Genomic DNA, 12023 nt, shown 5'->3' on the forward strand with positions numbered 1-12023 from the left:
TCACATCTTTGGGCCATCCTTTCGTACTCAGCTGCACTTTTCAGCTCAAATTCCTTGTGGCTAATACGTTTGAAGTAGCCAAGCAATCCATGTGCCTCGCTATCCTCTTGGGAGGCAAGGACGAGCTTCCACTTTGCCCCCATTCTTTTATTGGATGGTATACCCACCACTTTGGGGGCACTTGTCAGGTGGGTTGGTTCAACCACCACTTCAATTCTCCTTGGCACTGATATCGTTGTTACCTTGATTGGCAACATTGTCGACTGCTTGAGCAATTTGGCCTTGGTCCCTAAGACTATTTCTACTGCAGTGGCACCCATTTGCAGGGATGCCATGGGTGGTGGTGCCATTGTTTCTTGGGCCGGCACCATAGTTGGCCCAATTACTGCATCTGGGGTCGCTGCTACTGGCATTCGTATTGTCACCAGAGTGGTTGTTCCTGAAGCCTGTTCACGAAGTGGTAAGTTTCCTTTTTGTCATTGCTGCACATGGCCACTTACCAGTTTGTCATGATGATCAAGGATTGATGTCAGGAATTTGACATGCAGCATAACCATATTGTTGTTTGTACAAAGGGAGTATTTTGTCGGGATTAGATGATGCATTAGAGCATTGAGGGCCAGGAGGCCACATGAAATGGAGTCTTTCTGGTAAGCAATTGGCAGCCACGCAATCTGAAATGGCAACACTGATTTATTTGGACTCGAATATGATGCGGCCAGCCACCACTGAAGAACATCAACTGCCTCTCATGCTGCAACTGATAGCCCATTGTCTTCTGTTGGCTGGCGTAAGGAATCGGCAACATAGATAGTGGATTCAACAGGGGAGATGAGGAATGCAATCCAATGGTTATTATTAATGTGTGTAATTCCACCAAATTGAGATACAGATCCTGATGCAAGCTCAATACCAAACTGCTGGAGAGTTTGGCAGGTCTGATCACAGCGGTATCGTTCCAAACCATTTCCATCCTGTTGCATGATGCACCCAACCAGATACTGAATATCAATGGGTCGGAAGAGCCTAGCCTTTATCTTGCTGGCTTCTAAGGCGTGTTCCAAAAGCTCAATATGGTAGGAGATATCGGTGGTCACCAGGCAGGAGAAGGTGAGGTGGCGTATCAGTCCCCCAATGGAACTCAAAATTGATTTCGAGAATCCCAGGACCTTGGTATTCCAATTATATGACAGGAGCCATTTCCAGGCAGCCATGATAGCGAGATGGTGAGTAGAATGACAGTTTGCCAATCATTTAATGCGCACTTCTGACTCTTTCCACAGTTTCTGAACACCTTGTATTTGGAAGATTACTTCCCAGATCCGGAGAATGTTAATTGGGATATATTGGTTGCCGATTTTGATGGAGCACGGAGGGTTGTCCTGGTTAGGATCATGTTTGGAGATTAAAAATTTAATTATGGGGTGGGTTGGGTGGGCCATTCTGCGGAGGTCACATTTGGTAATGTCTTCAATTGAGGGTGGGCAATGGCTAAGACTTGCAGATATAGAATCCAGACTTGTTTGGAGAGATGGGAGCCTGAACTGGAGAAACTCGGAGACAGGCTGGGTTTCGCTGGGAATGTAGGGTCCTATGAGTGCACTTGGGATACCAGTATATAGGATGGGCTCATCTGTGCAGGAAGAAATTTGGTGTGCAAGGGAAAAACCATCCATAATGCAATGGGGGGGGGATTTTTTTGGGAGGCACCCCAAAAAACATGTTTTCGTATTTGTCATCTTTGATGCTTGCCAAACATGACCGGCAGTTCAAAAGTGATTTATTTCATAATTATCATTGTATATTATTAATATTGATGCCTGACATAAGTAACTTACGTGACTAAATGACTATGGCCAGAGTTCACCAAGGGCAAATTGTCACGTGAGCAGCCGGGTGTCATGCATCAAAATGAATTTGCGGCTCGCATCCCCGCAAAAATTTGTGTCACACTCCGAATCGATGCAGTAGTTGGTCGTGTGAGTACAGTATTCCGCAATCACCTCCGACTCCCTCGATGGTCACCACCCCCTCAATTCAATATATTACCTACACCTCCCTAAGTACAGAACCCTGTGAAGGCCTCCAGACAGCTCTGACGTCCGCTAGCGCACTCCCGCCCCTGCTGGGCAATTCACTTGCTTGCCCTGCAAGTCTACCTTCAGGCCTATCCCTCCTTTCCGTTTCTGGGTTATAGCCAGCTACTCCGCTAACCCCGTAACCCGACTCATTGGTAATATTCAATCAGCTAATGTTTAACTCTGCTAGCTCCGCTCTGCTCGGCCCCACCATTCACAGGCCTGCCCTCGCTGTAACTATATATACTCAACTTGTACATAGGTTACACCCTAGTGATAAAATCAGCTAGAGTTGATCCCCCTTTTTAGTTCTTGCTGCCAGTAAGTAAATTAGGGCACGGATGTGTAACTAGGCACAGCACTCCTGGTCTGAGTTGCTGAGGCTGAAGTCCTCTGCCACAGAGACATCTCCTTTGTCTTGCTTCCGGTCTCTAACAGGTTGTATGCAATGTGAATCAGGACATTCTCGGGTGGCAATGGTGGAAGGTGAAAATTGAGAAATGTTGTCAAAGGGAGTCGAAGGTCAGGCAGGAGTGTCCCATTAAACAATGGCAGAACATCCTCAAAATCACAAGGTTTGGATGCAAGCAGTTCAATATAGCTGGCAAAAGTGAAGGGATCCATGAGTGTTGCGAGGCCAAAGGAAATTTCTGGCTTACTGTATCTATCAAAGGATGATTTTCCATTCTGGTCATACTCAGAGATGTGGCGCTAAGAAGAGTACAAGTGATAGACAGTGAACTTTGCAGCGTGATTGTCGCATGTCACACCCAACATCAGCAAACCCCCGAAGTTGATAAAAGTGATAGGAAGCACTTTAATCACTTCTATTTGTCATACCAATGTAATCTATGTGTTGATTGAGACTCAAGCAGCTCAATCACAACAATCTCAATGTACAATTATGTACTTTCCTTCCCACGCATGATATGTGAAACCATGGCTTCAACTAGGTTAGGAAATATGCCTATTTGCATCCGATCAACTTCACAGGTTGGCTCTGAATGAATAGCTTCATGGACTTAACATTTTTTTCACTCGGTGATGGTGACGTGGCTCTTATGCATCACTTGTAGTTTTCCAGGTAGGTCCCTTATATTTCTTTCATAGTACATATTTTCCAAGTTACTCATAGCACTCTATGCATAATTACAGGTTGTACAAGCTGCTCAGCCATGTCTGGTGAGTGCTACCCATTAGTACATGTTCACGCACTAATCCCTCATCACCTAAGGGACCTGATAACTCGCAGAATCACCCATCCCACAACTCCTGAATCCAACCATTCCCCAAGCCCCCATGTCTGACACACACCCGGAATCCTTTGATGAACTGGGGCCTTGCCCCTTCAACTTTGTTTACATTTTGTATTATGTATTTATGCACAGTACATAGAGATCGTGAAATCCGAAATATCACTGCAATCACCCTTGAATTTTGTTGAAATTGACTCGATATGGCCTCTTGTAATCAGGGGGCGTTCTAGAATGATATCACGATAAAAATGATTCCTATCATTTCTATCAACTTCAGTGGTTTGCTGATGAAGGATGAACTACGCCAATAGCACCCGGCAATCCCCGAAAACCGTGGGAATGGTCGTTATACCACAGTATATTATTTTTCGGTGGCTCATTCCATAACTGCTCCACTCTCAAGTCATCGCGTACAATCAGATAATTCGCCAACTCATTGTTGACTTATGCTCAAACTAGTTTTAAACTCATGATTAAAGTCGATTAAGATTAAACATTATTAATGCTTTCGATCAAATAACACTGACACAACAATTGAATATGGTTAGACACAAGTGCCTTCATCTGCCAACTTGAAATCACCAGGATTGAATGTGAAAAAAAACCTTTGGGTCATCTATGAATGCTGCGCAGGTTACAGCGATGCAAAGCATGCCCTCTAGTTCAAGAAATTTTCTTGCTTTCGGCACATGATCTTTTTTGCGGGACGTGCTGTTTGGCGGAGTTGGCCGAATTTATTGTGTCTTGTTTCCACTCTCTTCGGTTTGCTGTCCCCCACGAAACCATACACCGTCTCGTCTACCACTTCTAGCATGATTTGGATAGCTCGCCAAGCGCAAAGCGCAAGCGACCAAGTTACCACGCCCTTCCACGACATCCACGCCATTGACCTGAGAATCCGTGCCCTTACCACGATCCTGTCAATTCTTGATCCTCAAGCTGGCTCTCCTACCAAAGGTCCCTCGTCAATCGAGTTCAAAGTTGCGATGCATATTTCCACGCTTCTCACCCGTGGTGCGGACAAGAAGAGAGGCAGGATGGGGCCGAACATTCGACCGATTGCAGTCGCCACGCGAACGACGGTGGATTCCGTGAATATCCTTGCGACGATTGATAGAGATGACAACGAATATCCAGATACCCCTGAGAGTGGGCTCTCAAACGATTTTGTTGTCACCCAGAATCCCACATCAGATGATGACCCTAATGGATTTGGTGTCACTGTGACTGAGATTGAATCTGATGATCTAGACGACGTCCAACGCGATGAACTCTTGAGCAGGTGATCAGCTCCCCTTTCTACGCGTCGCCCTGATTCATCATTACCATTGCCTTTAGCGACCGCCCCCCAGAGGATATCACTCTGAGTCAGCATGCAGCAGACGTCATGTCTTTATTTAACAATATCCGCACCGTACGGCGAAGTGGACTCGAACAAGCCCTTGCCGTTCGACGTATCACTACATTCATCGTTCGGCGATGCGCACCGATCATCTCCCATCGACTCCGATCTGACAAGTTCATCTTTCAAGATACGACATTAGATAAGATTCTCCAAGGATGGAAGCCTAGCGACGGGGACCATTTTGTGAAGACCGAGTGTGAACTACCACAACGCCTTATTGACCTATTCCAGACGATGGGTATCCAATGTCGACAGTCCAACGGGAAATATTTCGCACCATGGACGAAGGACATAGCTCCAGCTTGGATGGAAACATTTCTATCGTGCCTATCATTGTGCAAGGATTGTTTCAAGCTGGAAGACAAGAAAGTGGCAGGCAACACCACCGTGGGCGCGACAGTTCTAAAATTACTCCAAACATTGGTCGAATCAGAGGGGTTCAAATATCTGCTTGAACTGGAGTCTGTCAAGGCTATCCTGGTGTTAAATCGTCGGCGAGGTACAATATTTTTAGTGTCTCCGTTGTCCCAACAATCTAAAAGCTCAACCTCTTCATCACTCGCTCCAATACTGAAGACTCCGCCGATCCCCAAAGCCAGACTTTCGATGACACACATGGCGACAATTTAGAGCTCACCGCTGAGACAGAAGAAGACTCGGTCGCTCTTACCATGCGATACCTTGGTAACGCCGTCGCATGGATCACGGCAACAGAATTCTTATTTTCCAGTTCACGTCTTCGACATACCCTGAGGCTTCGTCTCCATCTCGTGATCACTGCTCCTCCTGTCGATCCGAAAGAAATGGCAAATGCACTAACAACCTTCAAGGATATATTCAACAAATCCCTTAAAGACTGGGAGGATCAATCCGAAGGCCGCGACCTGAGGGTGCATTCAGTGTACGAGGAATGTGTTGAGAAGCTTCGAAAGTCCAGGGAGTTTCATGGCACAGTCCACTGCGAGGCATCTCTGATGGGTGCCATTGTACAGTACAATGGCCAAGCTAATAACATGCACAATACCCAACTTCTGGACATATTTCATGTAAGTTGTCGGTGCCCTGCACCTTTGGTAGTGGCATGCCGCTAATCTTTCTTTTGAAGAGCACTTCCAATAAGCCAAGGACAATTGGAGTGGCTAAAAAATGTTGCTGGTGCTGCAACATGCTTGCAACCCTCCTGAACTCAACAGATATCCAGTTCAGCCTCCCAGGCTTGCATGGTCGAATATTCCCATGGGCACTTCCCAGTATCGGAATATCTTATGAAGTTGCTTGCTCCCTTGAGGATAAGCTTCAAAAACAACTGTCACTGGCAATTTGGAAGATGCTGGACAAACTAAAACATATATCTGAAAGCCAGACAAGCAGCTCTGTGGCATCAGCCAACAGTAGTGATGAGCTTGAGCTTGAGGGTGATTATTGGAAGGGAGCAATGAAGGAAGTGAAACTTAGGCTTTGTTCAGGTTGAAGAAACAGATCTCTTTTTCCTGTTTCTTTGATACTCAAAGACTGTTCACCCCTGGGAATTCTGTTCAGTAGTGTCATGGCCGTGCATTCCAGCCTGATAGCTGCCCATCCCGATGCTGCCTGAGCCCATTCCTGCTATGCGAGTGTGAGTGCGAGCCCTGACCTCAGCCCTATCCTCCATGAGGACTCCCTGCTCACTCCCCTGCTTGCCCCTAGGCTCCCCTGCACCTGGCCGACTCCCCCACAGCCACACCAACCTTCCTGCCCTGAGTCCGCCTCTGGCACCATGCCAAGCGCAACTCCTCTACCCTGCCCACTTGGCCCCTACAGGGCCGCTACCATTCCCACACCCGACTCCGGCCCAACTCCGAGTCCAGCGCCGCTACGATACCATCGCCACTATCACGGCCCTTGCTCCTTCCTTTATTTATCTGTTATTGTTTGTTTTAACCCTCGGTCATTGCCGGCCGCTATGCGGCCACCCCCACTCCTTATTCTTGTTTGCTTCCGGACCCTTCGGCCTTCGGCCTGGGTACACTTCCATTCATTCCTTCCTCCTATATATATCCTGTATGATACTTTATTGTACCTTAGCTCTAATATCAATGTGACCATGACCTGTCAGGGTACCGAGCTGCTCGGACTCTAAGTCAAGGGATCCCAAGCCTTCGCTGGAGCTGAGGCCGAGGGGGACAGGATCAGTCTCAATGGGGGAACCCAGCAAAGCGGATTGCGATAGGGATTCCAGCTGAGCAGCAAGGGGAAGTGAGATCACATCATTGTATATACTACGTACAACATACCTGAGCAGCGGGGGAAGTGAGAGAAGAAAGTTATCTTCCTCACTCGCTACCCAGGGAATGATAAAGTCAGTATACCTGGCAAAGCGGGGCCGCTCTACAGAAGGAAATATAACAAATGTCTGTGCCAGTCCGGGGATGATGATCAGGCTGTGCAGGTATGGGGCAGGTGTGTCATCAGTTGTGTGTAAGCAGTCCGGACTTAACCGGGTACTCTGACATGACCCCTAAGTCCTGACCCCAACAAGGCAACCCCAGTGAGTCCGAAATGAGGGCCAAGAGACAGCTAGGGGGCACAGCACTCCCTTTAGAGTTGCTGAGGCCAAATGCCCTACCCCCAGGCCTTGTTTGCAGCATCACAGCCATCGCGGCCTATAGCGGCCCACAACGGTGACCCTCAGTGCCAACCCAGACCAGTGTCTAACAAGTAGCTAGTTTATTCCTGTATCATCAGGTTAGTTGAGAATATACTGTACTCACATGACCAACTACTGGCTGAGCCAGGCACATGACTAGTCACATAAACTGCCAACTTGTCATGGCCATGCATTCCGGCCTGTTCCCGGCCCGTCCCGATGCTGCCCGAGCCTGTTACCACTATGCGAGTGTGAGCACAAGCCCCAACCTCAGCCCTATCCTCCATGAGGACTCCCTGCTCACTCCCCCACTTGCCCCTAGGCCCCCCTGCACCTGGCCGACTCCCCCACAGCCACACCAACCTTCCTGCCCTGAGTCCGCCTCTGGCACCGTGCCCAGCACGACTCCTCTACCCTGCCCACTTGGCCCCTACAGGGCCGCTACCATTCCCATGCCCGACTCCGGCCCAACTCCGAGTCCAGCACCACTACAATACCATCGCTGCTATCGCGGCCCTATGCTCCTTCCTTTATTTATCTGTTATTGTTTGTTTTGACCCTCGGTCATTGCCAGCTGCTGTGCAGCCAACCCCACTCCTTATTCATGTTTGCTTCCGGACCCTTTGGCCTTCGGCCCGGGTCCACTTCCATTCATTCCTTCCTCCTATATATATCCTGTATACTACATTATAGTACTTTAGCTAACAACTAATATTTGCTTTTATCTTTTGGAGCAAACGAACCAACCACTGGTGAGGAGAATTAAACTTATATTTCTACCTGAGGGTTGAGAGGGGGCAGAAGCAGCAGCCTTTTATGCTTTTCAGAGGCCTCTCTACTCCCATGCCTTGCACTAGTTACATGTGCTACATTTGTATTATAGATAGTTCTAGAATGATATAGGGGCTTGGGCTGTGTAAGCTTGTTAGAACCGGGTGGATTCGGACAACTCCAGAATGGAATCGGAGACTTAGCATGGAAGGACCTCGGCCTCAGCGACTCAGGTGGAGCGCTGTGCCATTGCTGGTTGTCCTGGGGATCCCTAATTTCAGATCTAGCAGAGGCAAAGTCTCTTGGGGGGAATTCAGGTCGATTTCGGACTGAGGTTACAAGTTACTATGTACATTGTATATAAGGAGGGGTCCGGAATCAAAAGGAGCAAGGGTACTCCAAAAGGAGACAAAGGGAGCTGAAAGGAGGGGCAGCACCGAGGGTCAAGGGTTTGACTCAATGGTGTTTCCCAAAGGAGGAGTGAAGGGCCAAGGCCCAAGGAGGAAGGAAGGAGGAAGGGAGTGGGGAATGGCCAGCTGACTGAATAGAAAGGAAGCAGCAGCCCAAATAGGAATGAGGGAGTATAGCAGAATTGAATGGAGCAATGCAATAGTTGCAAGGTCCGACATAAGTCTGGAAAGTCCGAACTCGGAAGTTAAACTCCGGAATATCGGCAAACATAATTAAATGGAATGAGCTAACCAATACAATGGGTATAAGCGGAGGTGGGGTCAAAGTCCGAGGTCAGAACTAAGACCGGAGGTTCCGGAGACAGAGACGTGAACGGGATTCCGGAGTGGAGGTCCGGAGTTGGGTGTCAGGGCCCGGCCTCAGACTCGGAGGCTCCCTGACCTCAACCCCCATCTAACCTGTCCTCACACTATGTGGGGCATGAGATGTATAGTAAAAGAAAGGGAATATATACACTTGCCTATGCAGGGCATGAGATGAGAAGAAGGTCCCTGCATGGTTGCTATATAAAGGAATGGGTCACATGCCCACAACTATACAGCTCCTAGAGTTGTGTAGTGTGACCCGGAGGGAACATCCAGGTGGCAGTGCCCAGTAAGCGTGGGAACGTTCTGGGCGAGTTGCTCACCCAGAACTGTGGCTGTGACCCGTGGGAACATTCTGGGCGAGCTGCTCGCTCAGAAAGTTCCCACGCTATCCCGTGCGCGCGTGTACACAACACACAAAGGCAACAACAAGGCAACAGTCAAAGAATAAAAGGGGGTAAAGTAGGTGGGGAGTCCGGGGCACCCTAAGGCAGGGTGCTGAACCCTGACATTGGGAGCATAGGTATTGCGTGCTTGTCTGGGAGGTGTCGAGGTTGAGGTTGGACCCGGAATGTTCCGGAGTCGGACCGAAGGTGGTGTTGGAGCCGGAGGTGGGATAACCTCTTGGGAGTCGGCAAGGAGAAGGTGACTGTTACAGGAATGGGGGGAAATCCCCATTCCTCGATCCGTTCTTATAGTGGGATGACGAAGGTCGTATCTAGTCTGTACCATAATGGGATATGTAATCGATGAGTGATCCCAGTCTTGCATGGGAGTGGATGATCGAATTCCCATCGATCATGATTGGTGATGTAGTGAGCTATTAAGGGATTGATGGTAGGTAGTTGGAGATGTCAGGACGGATGGGTCAGCCACGGGTACTTGGCGCTCCTCAATGGAGCGTACCATGTGCGAGGTTGCGACTCGTGAGGTGGGTGAGAACTTCGTATAACTGCCATCAGGTACTTGGCGTTCACAGTGCGAACGTACTGGTAGCGGGTTGATATCATGAGCGTGCAATGAGGATTGACTAACAGGGCCTGCAGTGACTTGGCATTCCCAAAGGGAACGTACTGTTGGCGGGGGAACATGATGACTGATGAAGGAGGGAACAGACGGTGGATGGGCGGCTACTTGGCGTTCGCATAGCGAACATGCCGGCATCACAGGAAAGTGGGCCTCAGAGTATTCACAATCTCCATGATCGTGATGTGACGTCGTATGTCGAGCACTGGGGGGAGAGTGGAGTGATGAGGTCCCATAGGGTACAGATTCCATAGGATGATACACATGTCAAGAGTCTTCGACTCACGACCTCGAGTTCTCACAGCGAGGGCCGTTAGAGGACTCGACATAACCAGACTTATAAGACATGTTGTGAGTTGTACAGTCACATGGGTTCAGTTGAGTCACAGGAAGGGTTGTTACAGAAGATGACACACAAGACAGTTGTAGAGCAGTTGTTAGTTAGCGGGAACTGCCTTCAGCGGTTTCCATACAAGACGCGTGACTATCTACAAATGGTAAGGTTGTGGGAAATCCCGTGAAACACAAGTAACCTCGGCCAGCACCAAAACCCCAATGGGGAAAGCTTTGCACGAGGGGGGGGAGGGGTAGAACGAGTAAGGAGGGTAGGGTATCGGGATAGAGGACGAAAGGGAGAAAGAGGGGGAGCGATAGAGAGGAGAAGTCTTTGACTATGCGATGGATATAGTCGTTGGAGACTCCGTATCCGTAACAGTGATGGAAGGGAAGTAGGACTCTGGAAGTCAGGTTCAGAGTTCCGGGAGCCCGGAGCGGAGGTCGGGATTGTATGGATATGACAAAGCTTAATAATGGACTTAGGACATGACTCAGCAATAAGTAATTCAGTTCTTTGTCTTTTGGGCCAATCTTAGCGGGGTCTTGTAGCGCTAAAGCTATGCTCTACACCGCCTTAATTACAAACCGTTATCTTTAGAAATGACTCAGCTATAAAGGAACTTTCTAGACTGTTCTCTAATTCACCCCTTTTTGTGAAGCCACATCATTACTAATGTTCTAGAGCTTTCCCAATTGATTAACTGATCCATGGACTTCTGAATCACTTTATGCTTATGATCCGAGATCCAGATCATCAATCATTCCTTTGTTCTGATTTATTTGAGCTTAAAATCAAAAAGTTTTGATGAATCATGGGAAAATATACAAGATTCGGTTTTTTAGCATTTTCTCCTCTTCTGATGCAATCAAAAACTGTCTGTCCACGCCGAGGAATACTCTGCCATATGCTATTCGGTCCGCCAGACTTCCGGGTGTCAATATATTTCCCTTGAGTCACATTACTTTTTGTAAGAATTAGCAAACAAATATATATGAATTATAAGGTGTTTCGCCGTTTGAGTGATATCTCCATCAGTTTTGAAGCTTTTAGAATGAAACAAAACCGTGGATAAAGTTTAGAAACAGTCCTTCCAGATGGTAAAAGGATTACAGTCAAAAATTTACTGGTTCCCGAGATATTTACATTTCTTTCCCAATGTTCCTTCTTATTCTGCTGTCAGAGACCAGGTTGAGACAAGGGAAAGCCTCCGTGGTGGAGGGCTTCAGCCTCAGCGACTTATGCCAGGAGCGCTGTGCCAAGTAACACATCCGTGCCCTAACTTACTAACTGGCAACCAGAACTGAAGGGGGGTAAACTCTAGTTGATTTTATTACTGAAGTGTAACCTATGTACAAGTTGGATATATATATAGTTACAGCGAAGATGGGTCCGCAAATGGCAGAGCCGAGCGGAGTGGAACTAACAGGGTTAAACATTAGCCGACTGAATATTACCGATGAGTTGGGTTACAGGGTTAACGGAAAGGCAGGCGATAACCCAGAAACGGAAAGGAGGGATAGGCCTGAAGGAGGGCTCTGCAGGGCAGGCGAGTGTATTGCCCAGCGGAGGCGGGAGTGCGCTAGCGGACGTCAGAGCTGTCCGGAAGTCTTTGGGGCTCCATACTTAGGGAGGCATAGGTAATAAATTGAAAGGAGGGGGTGGTGACCATTGAGGGGTACCGAGGGGATTGCGGAATACAGGAGCTCCGAGGTTAGTGAAGAAGGAGCGGAGGTAGACCGGAGGGATCG

General features: G+C 48.3%; 1 protein-coding gene across 1 annotated transcript; it reads right to left on the minus strand.

Annotated features, from left to right (window-relative positions):
• Nucleotides 1–476: 476 nt before the first annotated feature.
• Nucleotides 477–983, minus strand: EI90DRAFT_2948021 (uncharacterized protein; the record flags this gene model as incomplete). Its single annotated transcript, XM_039055364.1, is given in 2 exon segments — nucleotides 477–746; nucleotides 762–983. 2 exon segments carry the CDS (start codon nucleotides 981–983, stop codon nucleotides 477–479), a joined length of 492 nt encoding a protein of 163 aa, XP_038908640.1.
• Between the last annotated feature and the right edge of the window lie 11040 nt (nucleotides 984–12023).

The sequence above is a fragment of the Cantharellus anzutake genome (assembly GCF_015039405.1).
Source record: "Cantharellus anzutake strain C23 chromosome Unknown EI90scaffold_146, whole genome shotgun sequence".
NCBI classification, from domain to species: Eukaryota; Fungi; Basidiomycota; class Agaricomycetes; order Cantharellales; family Hydnaceae; genus Cantharellus; species Cantharellus anzutake.